At 36.3% G+C, this 25,605-nt stretch overlaps 1 protein-coding gene and 1 pseudogene across 5 annotated transcripts in view; one reads left to right on the top strand and one right to left on the bottom strand.

The window, feature by feature from the left end:
* RIC1 (RIC1 homolog, RAB6A GEF complex partner 1) overlaps positions 1 to 25,605 on the bottom strand; it is a 145,411-nt gene that overhangs the window by 57,456 nt on the left and 62,350 nt on the right. For 4 of the 5 annotated variants that reach the window (XM_025423538.3, XM_025423535.3, XM_025423536.3 and 1 more), the window contains 2 exons: positions 25,185 to 25,264; positions 211 to 318 (listed from right to left, as the gene is read on the bottom strand). In XM_025423538.3, coding sequence (XP_025279323.1) covers positions 211 to 318; positions 25,185 to 25,264 — 188 coding nt within the window. The remainder of the gene's footprint in view (positions 1 to 210; positions 319 to 25,184; positions 25,265 to 25,605) is intronic. The other variant, XM_035699082.2, reaches the window with a different exon arrangement.
* LOC112645736 (U2 spliceosomal RNA) lies at positions 11,124 to 11,221 on the top strand (annotated as a pseudogene).

The raw sequence follows: 25,605 nt of genomic DNA, 5'->3' as shown, positions 1-25,605 counted from the left end.
TTATAGTTAGTATACTCAATTTATAGGCTTTATTAAATAAACAATTGAAGTATAATAATGTACTAAGGGTTAATCAAGCATTTACAGCTAAAGAAAAAATTACCCTGAGTGAAAAATAAAATAAAATCGGTTTTCCTACTGGTCATGCGATTAACCAACTATATTATATAGTGTCATCAAAAAATGCTAAATTTAACCAGAGTACTATACCTCATGATGGGTGCTTGCAAATCCAGTATTTTCCTCATTTCTAAATTTAATGCTGGAGCACAATGTTCTTCCTTAAAATGGGGTGTCCCCTTCATTTGTGGACTTCCTCTAAAAAAAAAAAGAAAAAAGAAAAGAAACAGCAAATATACAGGATTAAAGAGAAAGATATGAATTCTCCTCCACTTTGTGATTCATATATACCCAATCAGATAAAGTAAACATAATCAAACTTACAAATCAGGTATTATTCCTTTAGCTTCTCAAATGGAAATTTTAACTCCATTATAGCAGAGATACGAATTAGACAAACAAGTTTAACTAATGTAACTTCTGTTGGGGAAGTAGGAGTAGAGGGAGAAGACCAAAGAATCTTAGGGAAAGAAAAACACAATAAAAGCAAATTCTCAAGAGAACCAATAGATATTTTTAAATGACTGATGGCCCTTTCTGAGGTGGGCAACTCCAGGAGGTATATACCTCTCCACCCAGCGCATGTCTGATATGATCCAAAACCTCACCTCCTCTTACCTTACATCACACCTCATCCTTGATTCCTCTATCCTCTGGGTATGTATCAGAATTAAGGTCAATTCAGGGATGCAATAAGAAATACTTCATATAAACCTCAGTAATAAACAGCAATGGCTAAATCTGGTAGCTCCCCGATTTTAAATGGCTAGCCAAGAGTGGTTATTAGATCAGTGGCAACATCACTGAGCCGCCCCACACAACCCCTCCAAAGGACTATTCAACAGTTTTGGCATCTTTATCTCCACATGGCATGGGACTCTTTCCCAATACACAGGTACTGATAGCTGGGGTTTAGCTGTCTCTTTCCTTATTATCACCTATCACTTACTTTTGGCAACAATGAGCCTAACATTTCTCCCTCTTCGTCACCTGTATTATTAAAATTAAGTGTAAACAGTCTAACACGTTCAACAGCTTTTAAGGTCCCTGGCTTTGATACTTGTCTGCTTACTTTCTGGTTTTAGATTATTTTCCATATAGAAGCTTGATGGTGCTTTATCCTGTTCTGCTACTGCCATGACGTGGAATATTTGATCCCTTCCGTATGCCTGGATGGCTAAACTGGTTCCAGTTAAATCACACAGGTTCATGTTCAATTAACATGCTTGCTGTGATACCCACTAAGAAGGTCATCATGAGATACTAGTTTGCAGAACTCCTATCTGGACTGCTAATCACACAGACATACTATAATGATTTTCCCGAGACATTTTCCACGTACATCTAAAGTTATTTTTCAAATACATATACATAATTTAAACAAATGGTGCTTGAAAGCTGACGACAAAGGGAAAAAACAGAAGTGGTCTATTAGGACACAAGGAGCATTGGTTCTCTTACTTCTTGACTTCTATTTACCCTCATGTTTTCCTGCAGTACGTTCACACTGCTTCAGCATCATTATTTAGATATTACTTACTAACTCCTCATTCTCCCTTTTTTCCCCATCCTCCTAACATAATTATACCAAAATGTTTTCACTGGAATGTTAAATAAATAATTTCTACTTCAAGAAATATTAAGTGATTAGGGTGTCTGGGTGGCTCAGTCAGTTAAGCATGTGACTCTGGGTTTTTGACTCAGGTCATGATCCCAAGGTCGTAAGATCGAGCCCCAATCCAGCTTCTGTGCTGGGCATAGAGCCTGCTTGAGATTCTCTTTCTCTCTGCCCCTCCACCCCACTCATGCTCTGTCTCTCTCTCTCCCCCCAAAACAACAAAACAAAAAAAGTATTCGGTAATTACATTGGTTTTCTTATAGAACTTGTTAATTTTCCTGAAGTTAACTTTACTGCATGCTTTCATTTGCTGAGTTTTCTTTAAACTTATACTAAAGTTTTCTCAGACTTCTTAACAGCTCTGACAAAAACAACTCTCAGTATAATCTTCTATGTGGTCAAACCTGTCACATAACCTATTATTTCCTTTTACCCCAGGCATTCCTCCTGGTGCCCACTGCCCTACTAAGTCTAATGCACAGCTATCATCCTGATATTTTCCTTTGTTATTTCTTTGCTTCTTTCCTATGAACCTTTTTTGTTTTTTTAATTCCTCTTATTTGGGTCACATATTCTGGCTTCCTGGAAAGGTATATGTGGTGTAAAATTTGAACTCTCAAGTATGATATGACTTTGAGTGTGATATGACTCATGTGAATGAGTACTTGGGTATAAAATTTGAGGCTGCATGTCCCAACACAAAATGATGCTCATGCAAAGCAATTTATTACATCAAAAGATTATAATTAAAATATGCATCACAAGAAATAAAATATCATGCAGCCAAAAAAAAAAAAAAAAAAGGAAATGTGGAAGAACTCTTTCAACTCCTTGGAATGGCCTCCCGGAACTCTCGTTTAGTGAGAAAAATTAAGGTGCACAATACTGTATGTGATATACTACATTTGTGTGACAAGCAAGGAAATACAAATGTTTAAATGCATGTGCTCATGTTTTAAAAATGAAAAGGATAGCCAAACCTAAAATAAAAATTGTTATCCTCAGTGGAAGAGAGAATACAGGATAAAAAAATGCTAGCTACAATTTTTTTAAACTTTGGGACATGAAAATATTTCATATAATAAGCCAAGTTAAAATTAAAATCCACAACAAAAATCAATCTCTAAAAACAGAAAAGAAACTTAATTGTACGTCGAGCTAGCAGCACAAATAAGATTTCAAGTAACTCTGAAACACAGTATTTTGTGCATTCTTAGTGGGAAATCTGCTATTAAGGATAAAAATCCTGAAAGAATCAAACTGTATTTAGTAACAATATTGTTATAATAATAGTGATATTGTTTTGGAGCTACTATGTATACAATAAAGCAAATAAGTGATTATGTTTATGTTATTAGGAACCAAGATTATCAATAAAAGAAAATACACAAATATAAAACTAGAGAAGTAAAATTTTTAACTTTTAAAATCTTTTTAAATTTTAAAGCTTTTAAAATCTTTAACTTAATCTTTTATTTGAGTTAAAGCTACCAGTATTAATTCACAATGTACTTTTCCTTTCTAAAATCTACTTTTTATCTCTATGCACTAAAAAGTCCTAAAAGCAAATACAACCAAACAACAATTAGCATCAAGTTCTGGTCTTCAAAATTCCATTTTGCACAGAAGAAATCAAAGGTCTTTGGAGAGCTGACTTACTCCAAGACAGGGGCAAGAAATGTTAAGGTGAGCCATAGGTCTAACAAGGATGTCATCTAAATAACACCATTTTTATGGGCTCCCCCACAGGCTAAAGATATGGCAATCTGATCAGAAAGACTGACTGCAAATGATAAGAACTCAAAAATGTAAAAACCACTGCCTTTACAACAATACTAAAAACACTCGTTAGTTGGTTATCTCTGAAAGTTCTTAGGACACAATTCATCACTGTAAGAAAAGGTAAAGAAATGAGCATCTCTTTTGTTTTTCCTGCGTGGACTATATTTCAGGGTAAACATTAAATAGATAATGAAAGAAAGTTCTTCTTTATATAATTATGGCTACAGAATATGGAAGGAGTTAATTTTTTAAAAAAGCACAATTCTGTTATCTTTATCAAAATAACAAACCAAGGGAATCAATAACCAAAACCAGATACTGGTTTGAACAAATCAATTTCTAAAAAGACAGCTGTGGGGATCCCTGGGTGGCGCAGCGGTTTAGTGCCTGCCTTTGGCCCAGGGCGTGATCCTGGAGACCCAGGATTGAATCCCACGTCGGGCTCCCGGTGCATGGAGCCTGCTTCTCCCTCTGCCTGTGTCTCTGCCCCTCTCTCTCTCTCTGTGACTATCATAAAAAAAATTTATAAATAAATAAATAAATAAATAAATAAATAAATAAATAAATAACTAACTAGCTTTGCGTTAAAATGGTGAAAACAACACAAAGTATTTGATATTAGTAAATTATTAGGTTTGTTAGACATAATATTATAGCTTTCTTTAAAATGACTTCTTTAAAATGTTTCTTTAAAATGTCTACTTGTTACTGATAAAACTATTTAGGACTGAAGTGATATACTATCTGAAACTTGCTTCAAAATACCAAAAGCATATATGCATAGTGAGAGACAGCTACTGGTAACTTCTGAATGCAAGAGACGGGCTCAGGGTTAATCACTATGCTGTTCCCTCTAGTGTATGCTTGACAAATCCCTTAATAAAAGCTCAACTCAATGTATTTCTTTCAGCATTTTAAAGGCTTTCCACCAATGTCACTTAGACTCTAATGTGTAGCTGTGGAATTCAAAGATATTCTTATTCACAGACTTTATTCTTGATCTGTTTTTCCTACCTGGAAGTTCTTAGAATTGATCTTCCTTTGGTTTCTAGTGAGTTCTAAAATATCAGGACGTACTTTACAAGTACGTAAACTTATCACTGTTTGCATGGAGCACCTGCAAGCTGGAAAATTTACATGTTACCTTAATATACAAACTCTCCACTTCTGTTATCTCTTTCTGGAATTCCCGCTAGGTTAGATACTGGACTTCATATTAACTTCTAATTCTCCCCTTTTTTCTCTCTTACTGGGAGAGTTCCTCAACTGTTTCTTCCAATGCTTTACTGAATTTGAAATTTCTGCTTTTGTCCTTTCCTTCCAGGAACTTTCTCACCTGCTCCACGTTTCTTCTTTTAATTGTTGTGAATAATCATTTCCTCAAAGTGGCTTTATTCTCTGCACTATTTCCTTTGAGCTTCCATTTTTCTGTTGTGTGTCTCTCTTTTACACTAGAGGCTTTCCTAAAATGATTAACAATCAATCCCTGGCTATTCAGTCATGTTGAACACATTAACAAGAAAAAGTAAATTATAAGCTATATGTGTTCATACTGTGCTTGTCAACTGGTAACGGCCAGCTGGCATTTTTGTTGAGTTCTTCAAATATTAGGGCCTATTGGGTCATTTTTCTGGAGTGATTTAACTTCCCCAGGAAGGATCCCTCAATCCTACCTAGGATATCTAAGCATGGAAGTTGGAAGTCTAGAGTCAAGCAGGGGAAGAAGGCTTGACATCCTACTGTTCAGTATGACAACTTTCATCTAATCCCCACCTGGTTTAGCATCTCATCTTTGCCCTACTTTGTCTGGAATCCCTCTGGCTTAACTAGACAATGTATTTCCTGTCACCTGTGATGCAGAATCACAAAATTCCTTATTCAGTTTTTTAAACCAATACCCCTGTTGATGGCCCCTGGCTTATTCCTATGTTCTATAATACTACTGCATCTAATTCCTGGGTCTTTCCATGGTTTTGCAGATCAAACGAGGTGCATTTCTTTTTCTTCTTTTTGTATTGCTCAAATTGAAATATGGTTGATACACATTGTAAAATCAGCTTCAAGTGTACAAAGCACCGAATAAGTATATACATTATGCCATGCCTTCCCCATCTGTCACCATACAGTGCTATTCCAATACCAATGAACTATATTCCCTATGCTGTGCCTTTTATCCCTATGACTTATTCACACTGTAACTGGAAACCTGTATCTCCCACTCCCCTTGACCTATTTTGCCCATCTCTCCCCGAACAACTCCCTCCATGCCTTGATAACCATTAGTTTATTCTCTGTATTTATGGGACTCAAACAAGCTGCTTTTTATCTGTATCATGTAAGTAACCTTAGGCTCTTTGGTTTCAAATTATTCCCTATCCAATTTTTATCCCAAGGGTTAAAGATGCCTCTAACTTCCATAAAAGACAGAAGTAGCATTTTAACTTTTTATTCCATTGGTTATTTTCAAAAGGAAAGAGGGAAAAAAAGCTTATCACCAACTTCAAATTGGAAGTCCTCTATTTTCCTTCATATAAATACTCTCATTTATTAGAGAGCTGAAGTATTAAGAGAATTTTAAACGAATTTAAGAAAATTCTGACTTCACAATGACTCCCAAAATAAAATTAAAGATAAATTTCACATGGAAGTCTCTATCTCTTCTTCCAAATATAATAAAATTTAGTAAAATGTTAAGAATTACATTAATAAAAAAAACTAAATTTCTGATAGAAAATATTATAGTTCCATAATATTTGGGAGTATAGTATAGACTTCTGGAAGAGATGAGACCAGAACAATAAAACCAGATTATAAAAAGCAATGAATGTCAGGAAAAACAGCAATAAATGGAGGATTTACTAAGCATGAGTGTACAAAATATTCTGCATGCATTGTCTCAACTAAATGTTTATAATCCTTTGGGACAGGCATTAATTCCCCCACCCCTCTTTTCCAGAAAAGAAATTAAAGCTTAGAAATAGTAAGAATTATGCTCATGGTCACAGAGCTAGTAGGTGAAGGAAGGGATGTGTGAGCCTGTGGCTTCAAATCCAGATGCTAGGCCACAGAAAACTACCAGAGAGTTAGGAGACAGCAGATGGAGTGCTGTGTTTTTGGTTCAGAAATCCATCTTTTTACAGATGCAATGAAACGCCAGGACACCTGCACCCCGATGTTTCTAGCAGCAATGTCCACAATAGCCAAACTGTGGAAGGAGCCTCGGTGTCCATCGAAAGATGAATGGATAAAGAAGATGTGGTTTATGTACACAATGGAATATTACTCAGCCATTAGAAATGACAAATACCCACCATTTGCTTCAATGTGGATGGAACTGGAGGGTATTATGCTGAGTGAAATAAGTCAATAGGAGAAGGACAAACATTATATGGTCTCATTCATTTGGGGAATATAAATAACAGTGAAAGGGAATAGAGGGGAAGGGAAAAGAAATGGGTAGGAAATATCAGAAAGGGAGACAGAACATGGAAGACTCCTAACTCTGGGAAACGAACTGGGGTGGTGAAAGGGGAGGAGGTTGAGGGGTGGGGGTGACTGGGTAAGAGGCACTGAGGGGGGCACTTGACGGGATGAGCCCTGGGTGTTATTCTGTATGTTGGCAAATTGAACACCAATAAAAAATAAATTTATTATTTAAAAAAAAGAAACCCATCTTTTTACCTATATAATTTAAAAGACTAATGCATAAAATAATAATTATAAATCCATGTAATTGGGCACACAATGCATGAAGATGTAATGTGTGACCATAAGAACATAAAAGGGGAGGGATGGATATGTATAGAAGCATACTTTTTATATAGTATTGAAGCTAAATTGTTAATGCAATTCAGGTTGTTGTGAGTTTAAGATGTTAATTGTATGCCCCCAAGGTATCCACTAAGAAAATAACTAAAAACACATTCAGAAAATGAAATGAGAAAGGAACCAAAATGATACACCACAAAAAATCAAACAAAAAAGAAGGCATTAATGAGTAACAAAAAACTGAGTAACAAAAAACATATGATACACAGGAAACAAACAGCAAAATGGCATAAGTCTTTATCAGTATTTTAAATATCATTGTATTAAACACTCCAATTAAAAGGCAAACACTGTCAGAATGTTTAAAACAAACAAACCTATGACACCATTTCTAAGTTTTCTCTCAGAGACCTTACTTTAGATCGAAAGACACATATAGTTTGAAAGTGAAAGGACAGAAAAAGATGTTTCACACAAATTGCAACTAAACAGAGAAGAATGTTTATAGTTAAGACCTGACAAAATACTTTCAATCAAAAATTGTTACAAGAAACAAAGAAGGACATTACAGATGATTCTCAACTTCAAACTACTTGACTTGGGGATCCCTGAGTGGCTCAGCAGTTTAGCACCTGCCTTAGGCCCAGGGCTCCCTGCATGGAGCCTGCTTCTCCCTCTGCCTGTGTCTCTCATGAATAAATAAATAAAATCTTTAAACAAACAAACAAACAAACGACTTGACTTACATTTTCCCACCTTATAGCAACATGAAAGTGATACACATTCATAGACCATATTTCAAATTTTGATCTTTTCTGGGCTAGGGATATGCAATTGGATAATAATCTTGTGATGCTGGGTAGTAACAGCAAGCCATAGCTCCCAATCAGCCAAGCCATCACAAGGTTAAACAACTGACACACAAAAATTTTACACTCCTGTAATCATTGTTTTTCAATAAATTACATGAGTTACTCAATTTTTTTATAAAATATTTTATTATAAAATAAGCTGTGTTAGATGATTTTGCCCAACTAATGTAAGGCTAATAGAAGTGTTCTGAGCACATTAGGGTAGGATAGGATAGGCTATGTTTGTAAAATTAAGTATACTAATGCATTTTCAACTTATAATATTTTCAATTTGTAGTGGATTTACTGAGATAAAATCCCATTGTAAATCAACTATGATGTATGTTAATAAAAGGGTCAATCCAGCAGGAAGATACCACAATTACAAACAGCTACATATATAGTAACACAGCCCAAAACATATAAAGCAAATACCGACTGAACCAAAGAACAGTTCTACAACAGCAGCTGGGAATTTCAATATCCCACTTTCAATAATGGATAGAACCTGAGAGAAGATCAGAAGAGAAACAGAATCTAAACACTATAAATCACTTAGACCTCAGACTCATATGAATACTCCACCCAGCAGCAGCACAATACATGTTCTCAAATCCACATGAACACTTTCCAAGACAGAACATATATTCAGCCACAAAAATGTCTCAATAAGTTTAAAAGGCCTGAAATCATACATAGATCTTCTTTGACCACAACTTAGTGAAAGTAGATTTCAGTCACAAAAGGCAAACTAAAAAATTCACAAACTTGGAAATTAAACAATTCTTAAATAAGCAATAAGTCAAAGAAAAAAAAAAACAAAAAGGAGATTAGAAAATACTCTGAGCCTAATGAAAAATGAAAACACAACACTATGGGATGCAGTAAATGCAGTGCTTAGAGAAATATTTATGGCTTAAATGCTTAAAGAAGATCTCAAATCTATAACCTAATTTTACAACTTAAGGAACTAGAAAAAAAAGAGCAAACTACACTCAAAACCAGCAGAAGAAAGAGTATAATAAAGACTAGGGAAAAAAAAAAAAAAAGACTGGAGTGGATATAAACATAACAGAGAATAGAAAAACAAAAGAAAAAAAATCAATGAAAGCAAATTAGTTTTTCTGAAAATATTAATAAAGTTGAAAAAACTAAGGAAAAAAGAAAGTTCAACCCACTAAAATCAGAAATTAAAGTCGGGACATTACTAGTGAATTTGGAGAAATGAAACAGATTATAAGAGATCCACATAGGGCAGCCCTGGTGGCGCAGCGGTTTAGTGCCGCCTGCAGCCCAGGGCATGATCCTGGAGACCCTAGATCGAGTCCCGCATCAGGCTCCTTGAATGGAGCCTGCTTCTCCCTCTGCCTGTGTCTCTGCCTCTCATTCTCTCTCTCTGTCTCTATGAATAAATAAAATCTTAAAAAAAAAAAAAAAGAGAGATCCACATAATTAGTGAACTTAAATCCCCAACTTGTCTGGACATAAACTGTCCTAAATACTTAGCAAAGGCAAATTATGTTTAATAATTCAGAAGGCAGCCTAGACAATAATAAGAATCACAACTTATTTTTTTTTATTTTTATTTATTTATGATAGTCACAGAGATAGAGAGAGAGAGAGGCAGAGACATAGGCAGAGGGAGAAGCAAGCTCCATGCACCGGGAGCCTGATGTGGGATTCGATCCCGGGTCTCCAGGATCGCGCCCTGGGCCAAAGGCAGGCGCCAAACCGCTGCGCCACCCAGGGATCCCAGAATCACAACTTATTAAGAACATGAGAACTCCTTTTTCTTACTCTATAAATATACAAAAGATAAAAAGTGACTCAAAAAACAGCTTTTACAAAGTTACTATCAGTGAAAAGTAGAATTGGATCAGAACCTAAGTATCTCGGGCAGCCCGGGTGGCTCAGTGGTTTAGCGCCGCCTTCAGCCCAGGGTGTGATCCTGGAGACCCAGGATCGAGTCCCACATCGGGCTCCCTGCATGGAGCCTGCTTCTCTCTCTGCCTGTGTCTCTGCCTCTCTCTCTCTCTCTCTCTCTCATGAATAAATAAATAAAATCTTAAAAAAAAAAAAGAACCTAAGTATCTCTAATTTCAAATGAAATTTCTTCTCCACATCTCTAACCTGCTATATGTTTATCTGAGGTGGTTAACATCCAGTCCAACATCATTTTAAAAAGTAGGAAAAATGAAATCAAGCCAATTCTAGAGTTTTGTTTTACTAATGAATTTTTCATGAATTAAGAGTTTCCCAGCTTTCACTTTAATGAATGCAAGGCATTCATGTCAACAGGTGGCCTCAAAGGGCAATAAAAAATGAAATGCTTCCATTGGGTAGGTCAACTATTAAACTTCCCACAGCCTCGAGGAGGAAGCAATTACCCATCAAAATGACAAAAATAAAAACCCAAACTACACTAACTCAGAAATTTCTCACAAAAATTACAGAGAAGTTTTAAAAGAAAAAAAAATTGTCTTTAAAATTTATGTCAAGTATGCTTTGAAGGGCTGAATAAGGTGATACTGAAAACAGTCACTACACAATCAAATTCAAAAGCATTTATTTCAACAAATTCTATTATGCAGGAGATCTCAAATACTTTCAGTGCCAGCCAAAGAAAATAACAATGTGGTACACAACTTGATAGATTTGGGAGATGGACAGAATAGACAGGAATTACAAAAATATAGCTAGTTATACACTATTTCTCCTATCAATGTCTGATCCTTCCTTCCAAGAATAGCTAAAATACAAAACTTCCCCTGACTACTCTAGCATTTTCCCCTAATACTATTACCACTTTTGGGGACATTCATTCACTTGGCGTTTGTTGCTTTATATCACCATGATCTCTAAATAGTTCTCTCTTCATTTGCATCTTATACCTCTTTAGCACATTGTATAAATACAACACTTGTTGTATGCCTCTTGTTAGTTATGGCAATGAAAAGTACTCTCCTTTCTGATTTTCAAGTTTTATCGCTTCTCGGCCTTTTGGCTAAGATCAAGTGTAGTATCTGATTTTCAAGTCTTTTTTTCCCTCATTTTACTGAGGTATAATTGACATAGAACCAGTGTGAAAGTTAATATAAAACATACTAATTTGATATAATGTGTATATTAAATAAATATATTAAATTAAATAAATTAAATAACAACACTAATAACATCCATCACTTTGTGATGAAAACTTGTAAGATCTCCTCCCTTAGCAACTCAGCTTTTTGAATCTTAAAAGGATTTTAGAATGTGCTACACTTAATCTAGGAAGTTCTGGCAATCCTAGATGAATTCTGGGACTTTGGTTGTCCAATCATAGTCCTAGAAAGTCTCAGAAAAGTTTCTTTCCTCACACTCCATACCTCATATGCCATCATTTGTAGTCAACACAATTGTTTACTAGAATATCAATAATGAAAGTATCCACTATTTCTGGCCGAAATAAAATAATGGTATCTGGATGTGGTAAAACACATTCCAATGAAAAAGATGCAAAACTGTGCAAGTTGACTGATGGGCAGGTGGCCACTTTATTATCATACTAACAGGGGAACTAGTATCAAAGTAGCCATCTAGAAACAACATAAAAACTGGATAAAATAGAGGCAACAACTATAGATACTGGATAACAGGAAGCACAAGACTGTGAGGAAAAACAAAGTTCTCTGATAAAAGTCATTTTTCAGACTACTATGTAGGCCAATATAGTATGACAGTCTTGTTACATTCAAGGAAATAGAAGCAGCTATCTGTGGAAAAGAGCACCAGAGACAGAAAATCAGAGACAGAGCTCTAGAAACCCCAAGGGCTCCCCTTGAGTCTTTGTGAATACTAACCTGTGTAAATATCTGGTGAGACCTCACAATGCCTGCCAAAGAATAACTGCCAGGGTTTAGGGCTGCAAAACTCATACAAGGCTGGGAGACATTCTAGCTCTGACTAGCCAGAGACGAGAGACCTTGCTAAGGACTAGGGAATTCTGTGGACAGCTCAGGAGGGCTCAGCTCACCTACGGTAAAGGCTTAATCCACCTTTAAAACATACAAACAAGCTTCAAAAGGATCAAGGAGATCTACAACTTAATTGCCACTCAAAATAATATAGACATTCCCTAAAGGAAAAGAAGAAAAAGACACTTGATAATGTCACACAATTTCCATCATCCTATCTAAAATCACCAGACATGTGACATGACCTAGTAATGCTACTCCAAGGTATTTATTTACCCAAGAGATATAAAGCTAACTGCAGAGCAAACTGGGATTGGAATCTTAAAAAAAAAAAGCAGACAAGGGGCACCTGAGTGGCTCTGTGGTTGAGCGTCTGCCTTCAGCTCAGGTTGTGATCTGGTGTCCTGGCACTGAGTCCCAGATCAGGCTCCCTGCAGAGAGCCTGCTTCTCCCTCTGCTTATGTCTCTGCCTCTCTGTCTCTCTCATGAATCAATAAAATCTTTAAAAAATAAAAAAAAAATTTAAAATTTAAAAAGCAGACAGGGTTCACAATTTCACTTTTGTTTTTTTAAAGAACATAGTCATGGATTACTAGTGTAAATTTTTTTTTAAGTGTTAAGGGATTGCACATGAGGGATCAGTTATTTCTTGGGTACAAAGGGGGTAAGAAAGTTGAGAGAAAAGCTTTATATGATGAGATATTTGGACTTCAGCTTCTCAATTACCTCATACAGCTCTGTTATGTAAAACACAGTTGGGGAGGTGCACAAGCAAATAGCAAATGAACAGAGACATTACCCAGGAATTGTGGTTTCAATGTGCTAAATGGTAAGGGAAAAGTAGGTTTTAAATGCCAGGACAGAACTTGGCCTTCATTATCTGGTGACTGGAGAGCAACAAAAGTTTATAAGGGATTAATATCCCAAATACGTAGAGTATTCCTAAAACTCAACAACAAAAAACCAAACAATATGATTCAATAAAGGACTCCAATAGAGAGAACATACTCAACATCAGTAATCATTAGTGAAACACAAATCAAAACTAAAACCTGACAAAAACAGAAAATAAGCGTTGGCAAAGATGTGTAGGAATTAGAATTCTAGTCCTCTGTAGAGAATGTGAAAAGACACAAACGCTGAGAAAAATGTTATACAGTCCCTCAAATAATTAAAAAGAGAATTACCATAGGATATAAAAATTCTATTCTGGTGTATAAACCCAAATGAACTGAAATCTGGGTCTCAAAGAGATGTATGAACACACACATAGCAGCATCACTCACAATAGATAAAATATGGAAGCAACCCAAATGTCCATCAACAGAGGAATAATAAGCAAAATGTGGTACAGACATACTTCAGATATAGTGCAGCTTCAGTTCCAGACCACCACAATAACCAAATTTTAAAAAGCAAGCCAGATGAATTTTTTGGTCTTCCAGCACATATAAAAGTTATTTTTACACTATACTGTAGTTTTTCAGGTGTGTGAGAGCATTATATTTTTAAATACAATGTGCACACCTTAGTTAAAAAAATACTTGATTCCTAACCAATGCTATCATCTGAGCTTTCTGCAACTCAAAATGTTTTTGCAGGTGAGGGTTACTGAAGGTTTCAGTGGCTGTGGCCACTTCTTAAAACAACAATGAAGTTCGTTGCATCAAATGACTCTTCCTTTCATGAAATTTTCTCTGCAGCAATGCCGTTTGATAGCTTTCATCCACAAAACTTCTTTCAAAATTGGGAGTCAGGGCAGCCCGGATGGCTCAGCGGTTTGGCCACCTTCGGCCCAGGTCATGATCCTGGAGACCTGGGATCGAGTCCCACATCGGGCTCCCTGTATGGAGCCTGCTTCTCCCTCTGCCTGTGTCTCTGCCTCTCTCTCCCTCTCTCACTCTCTCTCTCTCTCTCTCTCTCTCTGTGTCTCTCATGAATGAAAAAATAAAATCTTAAAAAAAAAAAAAATTGGGAGTCAATCCTCTCAAAGCCAGTCACTGCTCTATCAACCGAACTGATGCACTATTCTAAATCCTCTGTTGTTATTTCAACAGTCTTCATAGCAGCTTCACCACGAGTAGATCCCACCTCAAGAAACCACTATCCTTGCTTCTCCCTCTGCCTATGTCTGCCTCTCTCTCTCTCACTGCGTGCCTATCATAAATAAATAAAAATTAAAAAAAAAAAAAAAAGGGATCCCTGGGTGGCGCAGCGGTTTGGCGCCTGCCTTTGGCCCAGGGCGCGATCCTGGAGATCCGGGATCAAATCCCACGTCGGGCTCCCTGCATGGAGCCTGCTTCTCCCTCTGCCTATGTCTGCCTCTCTCTCTCTCACTGCGTGCCTATCATAAATAAATAAAAATTAAAAAAAAAAAAAGAAACCACTATCTTTGCTCATTCAGCAGCAGCAACTCTTCTTCTGTTCAAGTTGTATCCTGAGATCACAGGTGTTCTGTCCCATCTTCAGGCTCTATTTCTAATTCTGGTTCTCTTGCTGTTTCCACCACTCCTGCAATCTTGCATCCCTCTAAGTCATCTAGGGAGACTGGAATCAACTTCTTCCAAACTCCTAATAATGCTGATATTCTGATCTCTCCCCATGAATCATGAATGTTCTTCATGGCATCTAAGATGGTGAATCCATCCCAGAAGGTTTTCAACTAACTTTTCCCAGATCTATTAGAGGCATCACTATGTATGGCAGGTACAGTCCTATGAAATGTACTTCTTAAATAAGAAGACTTGAATAAGAAATTTTTTAAAAGAGACAAAGACTCTTAAATATAGAGAACCAATTGGTGGTTGCCAAAGGGGAGGTGAGTGGGAACAATGGGTGAAACAGATAAAGGAGATGAAGAGCATACTTATCATAATGAGCACTGAGTAATGTACAGAATTGCTGAATCATTACACTGTACACCTGTATACATGAAACAAATATAACGCTGTATGTTATACTCCAACAAAAAATAAATATAATTAATTTTTAAAATAAAAAAATACTTGAAAGTTGAAAGGATTCCTTGATCCATGGGCTGCAGAATGGATGTGTTAGCAGGCATGAAAACAACATAAATCTCGTTGTCCAACTCCATCAGAACTGTTGTAAAATCGGGTACATATTCAATAAGTGATGGATGATGTGAAAGGGATTTTTTTTTCCTAAGCAGGTCTCTAAAGTGGGCTTAAAACATTTAGTAAACTGGGACGTCTGGGTGATTTAGTCAGTAAAGTGGCCGACTCTTGATTTTGGCTCAGGTTATGATCTCAGGGTGGTGAGACTGACTGAGCTCCACACTGGGCTCCATGCTCAGCGTGGAGCCTGCCTGAGATCCTCTCTTGCCTCTCCCTCTGCCCCTCGCCTATTCACAGTCTGTCTAAACTAAATACAATCTTAAAAAAGTTTTTCAGTAAATCATGGTGTAAACAGATGTGCTATCCTCTGGGCTCTGCTGTTCCATTTATAGAGCACACGCAGAGTAGATTTACCAGAATTCCTAAGGGCCCTAGGATTTGAGAAATGATCAATAAGCACCTGCTACAACTTAAAAGTGCCCAACTGCATTAGCCCCCACAACACAATCAGCCAGTCCTTGGAAGCTCCGAAGCCAGGCACTGACTACTCCTCTCTAACCACACAAGTCCTAGATGATATCTGCTTCCCATGGCAGGCTCTTTCACCCACACTGACAATCGGTTGGTCAGTGTAGCCACCTTCGTTAATGATCTCAGCTAGATCTTCTGGATCACCTGCTGCATCGCCTGGCACCTTCATGCCATGGACACAGTTTCCTTCCTTAGACCTCATGAACCAGTCTCTACTGGCTTCAGACCTTTCTCCTGCAGCTTCCTCTCCTCTCTCAGCCTTCACGGGACTGAAGAGAGTGAGTCAGGGCCTTGCTCTGGGTGAGGCTTTGGCTGAAGGGAATGTTGTGGTTGGTTTGACCTTTTATCCACCGAACGTTCCCCATTAACAGCAATAAAGCTAATTCACTTCCCTATCATTCGTTGTTCACTGCAGTAGCACTGTTAATCTCCTTCAGGAGCTTTTCCTTCACATTCATAGCTTGGCTGTCTGACACAAGCTGTCCACCTGTTGGCCTATCTCGGCTTTAGACATGCCTTCCTCACTAAGCTTCTGGTTGTAAGAAAGAGACATGCAAGTGTTATTTTGGGTCGAGCACTTAATGGCCATGGTAGGGTTACTGCCCTGATTTCAATACTGTTGCCCTAGGGCATAAAGAGGTCAGGGAGAAAGACAGGGAAAGGGCTGCGGAGTTGAGCAGACAGAACACACGGCGCACGTCACCTGAGCTCACCACCTTCTGCGAGTGCAGCCCCGGCAGAATTACATTAGTAACATCAGAGATCACTGTCACAGACCACCGGAACAAATAAAGATGAAGAAGCTTGAAATGTTGCTAAGAATTACCAAAATGTGATACCAAGACATGAAATGAACAAATGCTACTGAAAAAAGGACACCAACAGATGTGTTAACATAAGATTGCACGAACCATGAATCTGTAAAAACACATTTTCTGTGAAGTGCAACAAGGTTTGCCAAAGGAGGACATTCTGAAATATGCTACAACGTGGATGAACCTTAAGGACATTATGCTGATATAAGCCAGTCACAAGATAAACACTGTATGATTCCCCTTATATGAAGTGTGACAGTGTACTTGGAAAATGGTTAGGATAAATGCTGCATCTTACCATAATATTAAAAAGGGAAATAAAAAAGTTTACTGATGGGATCTTTCTAAAGTATCATTCCAGGGGCACCTGGGTAGCTCAGTGGTTGAGCATCTGCCTTCGGCTCAGGTTGTGATCCTGGGGTCCTGGGATCAAGTCCTACATCTGGCTCCCCATAAGGAGCCTTCTCTCTGCTGTGTCTCTGTTTCTGTGTCTCTCATGAATAAAGAAAATCTTTAAAAGGTATACATATATACATATGTGTGTATGTGTATGACATACATTCCAGAAAGTAATGACGTACATTGTTAGTGTTTTTGTATCTTTCTTTAGAGTCAGGTGTTAAATTGATGTAGAATAAAGTTAATACAGACCTTTAAAAAGAGTTTCCACATTATCAAATCTGTTTTGAAAAATAAATCTGCTATCAATCAAAGGATGGATTTCTGTAGGAAGGAGAAAGAGACTAGAGGAAGAGAATGAGTTAGTAAATAAGCTTTTCCAACAGGCCCTTAAAGAAAGGCCATAATGGCCCCTTACAAAGACAAGGAGAGTGAAACAGGGAGAGGCAAATTCTAGGGACACTCAAGAGCTGTCATCAGTCAATACAACTGATTACCAAATATGAGAAGTAAGGAAATAAAGATTCCAAGGTTTCAACCTCTTACAACTGTACAAAAGATCACGGTAACTGCAAGAAATGTTAGAAAAGCAACAGCATGTTTGGCTTCCCTGGAAGGGAGACGATGAGTGAGGCTGAGACAGGAAGAATCTGAGGCTGCCCGCAGGGCCATCTAAATGGATCTGTCCTGAAAAGGTGAGCTTGAAGCTCAAGGAATTACTACTAAATTAAAGAGACAGATCTGGGTCTCATCCATACATACTGAATAATTAAAACCAGGTAGAATATGTAGCAAGGAGGTCAGAACAAAGCTCTGGGGAATACTAAAGTATTACTGTAGGTAATGCACAGTAATTTAAGGTGCTGATTTAATCCTAATGATATCTTTATGAAGTAGAGAGCATTAACTCTGTTTTTCAGATGACTAAAATAAAACTCAAGAAAGCAACATAATTAATCCTGAAAGCTAAGGCAGGCCACAAAAAATTTTTATGGAGGGAAGTGGCAATTAAATTTTATATTAAAAAATTCATTTAGGGGAAACGGTAAACTATGTTTTAGGACAATATTGTAACAATCCAGGAAAAAAAGACAAAACCTAAAGTAAAGTAGTGTTGCTGGGAAGTGTTGTTGGGAAGAAGACATGAGCGATCCACACAAGGTTAAATAAGTAGAACATATAGACGGTAGAATACACTGGACATGATACAGACTGGCTACTGAAGTTATTGAGCAGGAAGAGTGAATAAACTCAAGTAAATGGTGGTCCATTTACCAAAAAAGGGAATTGGCCATAGGCTTTCCCAGGATTGTTACTTAAAAATCAGATCATAGTTTTTCATGCTTTAAATTTAATTTAAAAATTTCTCACTTCTTTTATTTTTATTTATTTTATTTTGGGAGGGGTGTGAGGAGGGGCATAGAGGAGGGGCAGGGAGAGAGAATCAATCTTAAGTTTCGCACCCAGCAAGAGCCTGACATGAGGCTCAATATCACAACCTTGAGATCATGACCTTGAGCCAAAATCAAGAGTTGGACACTTGGGGCACCTTGGTGGCTCAGCGGTTGAGCATCTGCCTTCGGCTCAGGCCATGATCCTGGGGTCCTGGGACTGAGTCCCACATCAGGCTCGCCATAGGGAGCCTGCTTTTCCCTTTGCCTATGCCTCTGTGTCTCTCATGAATAAATAAAATCTTAAAAAAGAAAAAAAAAAGAGTTGGACACTTAACCAATTGAGCCACCCAGATGCCCCCCAACTTTTAACATTTAAACTGGAAGTTATTTGGTAGAACCTAAAATGTATTCACAATAATCTAACTTTCTTACCTGGTAAACCCCATCAATCCATAAAGCTCTTCCCCTGGTATGTTTTGTTTCCTAGCCTGAGATCTTTTCAAATGTCATCTTTTCAGTGAAGACTCTGACCACACTATTTCAAGCTGTGTCACCAACTCCCTAATCCCTTTCCCTACTTTTTCTTCATAGAAACATTATCATCTGATTTGTAATGTATTTTCTTTATTTATTACCGTCTACTACAAGAGCACAAGCTCTCTAAGATTTTTCATCTGGTTTTTCTTCCTTTACCCACTACTATTCCTAGTACCTACAACAGTTCTAGACCATCAAAAAATTCAAAATTTAAATGAACAGATGTATGGATGAAAACTCTCTTTCAGAAGAGTTTTCTTGAAAGATGCAGTATCCTTATCACCAGACCTTTTATATTTAAAAAAAAAATTGTTACATTATCACACATTCAGAAAGCCTTCAGTCTGATAAGAACAATGGGACTTTCTGATTTAAGCAGGTATTTTAACACTTCTATAATTTTCTGCATTCAAGTGATAGTGTTAGAAGTATGGCCAACAGGGGAGTAGTTTTCAGTGCCCAGAATTTATACAAAAACATCACTCTCAATCTCATTATTTTTAAGTCCTCATATAATTATGATGTAAACCGATGGATACATTCAATGTGTAAAGTTCAATACATAAGCACATTTACAGAATGTATACATACTGAAATCAAACGACACAATGTAATACTCTGAAGATCAAAGGGAATAAAAAATGTCAGGATAACTAACACACTTGTCAAGTTTATAAACTGAATTTATAACAAGGTACATTGTTAGAAATAACACTCTAAATCTATAGAGCCTTAAGAGGGAAAAAAACAGTTAAAGTTTATTTTCCAGAAAATACTAAAAATTTATTGGCAAAAAGGAAGTAACAAATGTTGTGGAAAACTTTTCACATCTCTATTTCAGACCTTTTCTCCTCTGAATGTGATGTAATTTCAGTAAATGTTTCTGTCCCTTAAACGTTTTGGGATTTTTCAAAGGGTAAACTGTGTTGAGATCAGAAACTGCTAACCTCAGTGAGCTGTTCTCTACCTGCTTCCCACCTGACACTATTTCATTAACAGCTTCTAAGAAGTCTCAAAATCTAATAACCTGTGTTGGGGGTAAGGAAAAGGAAACAAGACATTTGAGTTGTTGCTGCTAAGATTTTATTAATTTATTTGACAGACAGAGAGAGAGAGAGAGAGAGAGAGAGAGAGAATGCACACAAGCAGGGGGAATGGCAAGCAGAGGGAGATGGAGAAAGAAGCAGGCTCTCCTCACTGAGCGAAGTCTGATGCAGGGCTCGATCCCAGGACCCTGAGATCATGACCTGAGCCGAAGGCAGATGCTTAACCAACTGAACCACCCAGGTCCCCAAGAGGTTTGAGTTTTGATTGTTGTTTTGGAGTCTTTTTATTTTTCCCCCAGTGAAGATAATCCCTATAATTTTAACATTTTACATTTTATTTATTTATTCATGAGAGACACAGAGAGAGAGAGAGGCAGAGACACAGGCCAAGGGAGAAAAGCAGGCTCCCTGTGAGGAGCTCAATTCCGGGACCCCAGGATCACGACCTAAGATGAATGCAGATACTCAACTACTGAGCCACCCAGACATCCCATGTGTACTGAATTAAGGTTTTTGTTTTGTTTTGTTTTGTTTTGTTTTAGAATTCCGTCCTCTTAGTAAGGCTAGTGTCTGACAAAAGGTTGACAGCAAGACTGAGAAAACAGAATTAAAAAGTCTCTATTCTCAACAAAGTATACATTAGAATGACCTATTTGTTGAAATTATTTTCATTATGATAAAATTAAATATGATTTGCAGTTTCAAGATCTACTAAACTCATATTTAAAAATAAACAAGGGAATACATTCTAAAGCTATTCATAAGTTATTTCCAATTTATCCTTGGCAAAGTTTCCTCCAGTAAGTTCAATGCAAGTTCTAAGACATGAAAGAAAAAGCCAAGACAGACTTGAGGCAACTCTGTCCACTGGTCTGTATAGCTAATACATTTTAATATAGAATGAAATGTATAAAAAGATCAAAGAAAACATTAATTAAAGAGTAAATGACCTTTGAGGCATAAAAAGTCATCTAATAAGACTGTCACCATTGTTGAAGGCTGGCTCCCAACATGAAGAAGAAGGATGCTGGAAACATCACTATGTGGAAACTATGATAGATCACAGGGACAACCGACCTTTCTCAGGTAGAGCATAATGGAAAATGATATGCAGTCTAAGGTTAAGATGCTGTCACATAATACATGGAAGTTGAGATACTCCAGAAACACCCATGTGATGAACTCATAAAATTTAGAGAAGAGTAACAAAAGACAATAGTGTTTCTATAACTGAGAAGAGTACAACTAACCACTGGCCTCAATTACATGGCCTCCATTCTTCACAACTATTTTGTCCAAACCACTCCAGACCATTTCTCCTGTTTTTGATTCACTACTCCCAAAAAAACTCCAAAGTAGCAGATTACTAGATGAGAATAAACAAGGCTGACGCAATAACGTACTGATGATAAAGAGTATATATTTGGAAGCTACAGCACTTAGGTCTGAACCATGGCCATGCCACTTATTAAAGTGTGTGACAGCTGCTAAGTTACTTGGCCTCTCTCTGCTCTAGTAATTGCACCTAACTACCTCACAAGGTTATTACCAGGATGGATCAAATGAGTTTGAAAAAGTGCTTAGAACAGTGTCTTCAACTGCCTAAATGCTTACAATGGCACAGATGACAATGATGATACAATGCCAAAACAAACATTTTTTTACTCTCCTCGAACCTGTGTATGACCCACTTTCCCAATTGTAAAAACATAAACTCCTACAATCCTACAAACAATTGAAGAAAAAAGTATTTTTTATTCCCATTTTACGAACAGGTTCTACAGATAAACTAAGAAACTAAGGAGGCTAAGTAATCTGACTAAACAGCAACCCAGCACTAAAATACACAACAGGCTGATTCTAATTTTCTCTGCTCTACAAAATTGTTTCCTTTTAAGATATTTTGATTTTATACAGCAGTTACAAGAAGCTAAACTGGGAAAGAGGTACATTATCAAGTCAAATATTAAAAACTAAAAATCACTTAACATATACTATACATATAAAATGTGATTTATATATTAAATCTTTTCTTATATTGTTATATATATAAAATCAATGAAAGTATTAGAAATGAAGTTTAAAATGTAGTGATGGAAAAAGTATATTAATAACAGCATTAAGAAGAGCAGCTGTCCTTTATTAATTTTCCTATGTACGAGGCAGTTATCTCAACATTTAAGATGCATGATCTCATTTAATACTATGAGATAATTACTACTGCTAACTTTTGCTACAGATGAGGAAGTTGCCCAGCTGGGAAGATGAAGAACAGACATTCATTCCCAGCTAAGGCAACACCTATTTTACTGAGCCACACACTGAAAACATCAATATACTAGAAGAAAGCCCAAATTTTAAAACAACATAATGTATTTTCTTTAGTTCCCTAGTCTGACACCGTCAAACACAGCAAAGTTTATGTACCATCAGAACTACTACCACTCAGTTACAAGACGTCCTCTGGAGTCTTAAAATCAGAAGGTAGAAAGTCTTGTTAAGTTCTTAGCAACACAGAAAGTGAGCTTCAAAATACTATCCCAAATCACTGTAAACACATGAAATCAGGTTAGTGACTTGAAATAATGGAAATGTTATTTTTCAATGTGTCAAGGGATGTTAGCTCCCTATTCTGCCCACCTATACTAGTATAAATTATTTTCAGGAGCATGTTTATTTTTTTTTTATTTTTTTTTTTTTAGGAGCATGTTTAAATAGAGCAATAAAATGCTAGTTCAAAATGTACAAGGTAAAAACACTAATTACAACAGTTCTTCAAAAGGCTCACAAAAGTATCGCTTAGAATGAAAAAAGTTTTATTTTATACACAATATTGAATTTAAAATTTCTAAATACATATTATCAAAATGTGCATAACATTTAAACAGTATAATTTATATACTGCAAGTGTTTTTGCATTAAAGATTTTTATTGAAAAAAATCAAATTAAATTCCATCATTTAAATATTTCTATACTTTACAAAAGATTTCCAAAATTCAACTTACACTTCAACTAATACAGTATTACAAAAAAAAAAAAAGACTTATGGCATCAAGAAAACCTAGACAGTCCCTTAAAATCTGTGATAAAAGGATCTCAGTTACATCCTACATCTCCTACATCTGCCTCTCCCACAGTGTTTTCTCAAGAATTTCAACAAATATTAAACAACTTGCATAACACAATTAAAAAAAGACATTTTGGCTTTTTGTTATACATTTTTCAAATACACTGATTTTTTTTAAACCACATTGAATACAGTGTATGCAAATCAAAGGCTCTGGAAAATTCAAGAGCTGAAAGATGAAAAATCACTACAGTTCTACCATTCAGGAGCCATTACTATAAATATATATTACTCTTTTTTTTTTTTCAGATAATTTTTGTTACTTGTTTTGCAAAGTTGTTGTGGTCATATTCTATATGCAATTTTGTGTGACTCATTTCTTCAACCTGATCAAGTTCTCAAGTTTTGGGTTTTTTTTTAAGATTTGAGAGAGAGACAGAGATAGCAAGAGAGAACACAAGCAGGGAGGAGATGGAGAAGCAGGCTCTTAGCTGAGCAAGGAGCCCAATGTGGGGCTCGATACCAGGACCCCAGGACCATGACCTGAGCCAAAGGCAGATGGTTAATGGACTGAGCCACCCAGGTGCCCCAAGTTCTCAAGTTTATAAATTTTTTGAAATATATTTAATGACTACATATTTTTTTGAGAATATACCAATTAACTTTCTTTCCAAGGTTCTCTAATATCACGTTTTTGTCTATATCTACTATCAGAAGTATATAAGAACACATTTTACTATTCTTCCACCGGCAGAGCAATAATTTTTTTTTAAAAAAGACTATTTTTACATATTGAGGTGCCTGGGTGGCTCAGTTGGTTAAGCAGGCAGCCCTTGATTTTGGCACAGATCATGATCTCAGGATCCTGGGATGGAACTCTGAGTAAGGCTCCATGCTCAGTGGAGAGTCTGCTTGAGGATTTTCTCTGACTTCCTCTCCCTATGTATGTGTGTACTCCTCTCTCCCAATCTCTCTAAAATTAAAAAAATATATATTTAAAAAAAATTTTTTTAATTATAAAAACAAAACAAAACAAGATTACTTTTTTTTTTTTTTTTAAGATTTTATTTATTTGAGAAACAGAGAGAGGCAGAAACATAGGCAGAGGGAGAAGCAGGCTCCATGCAGGGAGCCCGATGTGGGACTCGATCCTGGGTCTCCAGGATCACACCCTGGGCTGAAGGCGGCGCTAAACCACTGAGCCACCCGGGCTGCCCACAAGATTACTTTTGAGTTACTAGTGTTTAGTCTGAGTTACTAACAAGTTTGTCTTGTATTTGTTATATTTCCTCTTATGAGATCATTTTTACCTATTTACCTTTTGAAATCTTTGTGTTTCTTAGTAATTTATGTCACCTTAAAATATAAGATATGTTTTATAAATAAAGTTATACAAAATATAACATTTTATAAAATCTAAAAACAGTAAATCTTGGTCCTATTTACTGACAAAACTTTCCCCAGTCTGTTAAGTGGCCTTTTAATGTTGTTTTCTTCCTGTTAATTTTCAGAAATGTAAGCTTTCATATATGGAAATCTACTTTCCCTCTAACTTCTTATATACATAATAAACTCTGGCTATCTCCTACCATCTAGAAATGTGGTAAATATTCATTTATATGGTCATCCAGCTTTAATGGTTTGATCTTTTCTTAAAAAAAAAAAAAAAGGATATGCTTTAAAAATTAGTATGTTCTTTTTTTCAAAAGTTCCTTCAATAAAACATTCTTTTATTTCAAAAGTGAGGCAAAAAAAATTAAGGAAAAAATGCAAAATAAATAGAACAACATAGTTTGAAAATCAAAGTCTATGTTCCTTCAAGTTCTATCCAAGAGGTTAGTAACCACTGTTTGGAGTACACATTTTTTCTATGCACATACAAAAATATAGAGGAAAAAGTGCCTGTAACTTTCCTGACATTTCTTCTTTTCCCCTCATGATGTTTTAGCTCCTCCATCATAACACTAGTATATTAGTAGTGATCCTGAATGTCCAAAAAGGAATACTGTACATTCACCCAAGATTCCCACACTTTTTTAGTCACAGAATTCTTTACTCTTTATTCAAGTAATGACAGTTCAAAGACTTGGTAATTTTTGAAGTACCATTTTTAAAGTATTGGCTTGGCTTTTACTCACTTCAGACAATGCGAAACTGGAATGTTTTTATGAATACAAAGTATGCAAACCAATTATTAAAAGAATGAAAGACAACAAACTTACTTGGGATACACTGGTTCATAAAGGTACTTGTCCCCTCTTGTAGATGTAATATGAAAAAACAAGATGTAGCCATATGCAGTCTGAAAGATAAATTTTATTTGCCATGAGAATTAGCGGGTAAGGCTAAGACTAAAATCTTAAATTTTATTTTTATGTATTCTAACTTTGAAAACATTTCACTTGTGGGAACCCTCTTTTGAAGAGCTACAGTTTAATTATGCAATTAAAAAATGACTTTAATATAACTCATCCTGTTTAATATAGAGAGCTTTTATATTGATAATATTTCATAGGTGTCGTTGAAATCAATAGTTCATAACATACACATTAATACTCTAAAATAGTTACAGTATTCAATAGCACACAATTATTTTACAAAATATACAGAACTTTTAAAACTCTGCAATATGGCAAATAATTT

Source organism: Canis lupus, chromosome 1 (genome assembly GCF_003254725.2).
Source record: "Canis lupus dingo isolate Sandy chromosome 1, ASM325472v2, whole genome shotgun sequence".
Taxonomy (NCBI): Eukaryota; Metazoa; Chordata; class Mammalia; order Carnivora; family Canidae; genus Canis; species Canis lupus.
The sequence above is the reverse complement of the archived record's forward strand: the minus strand, read 5'-3'. Positions and strand labels throughout refer to the sequence as shown.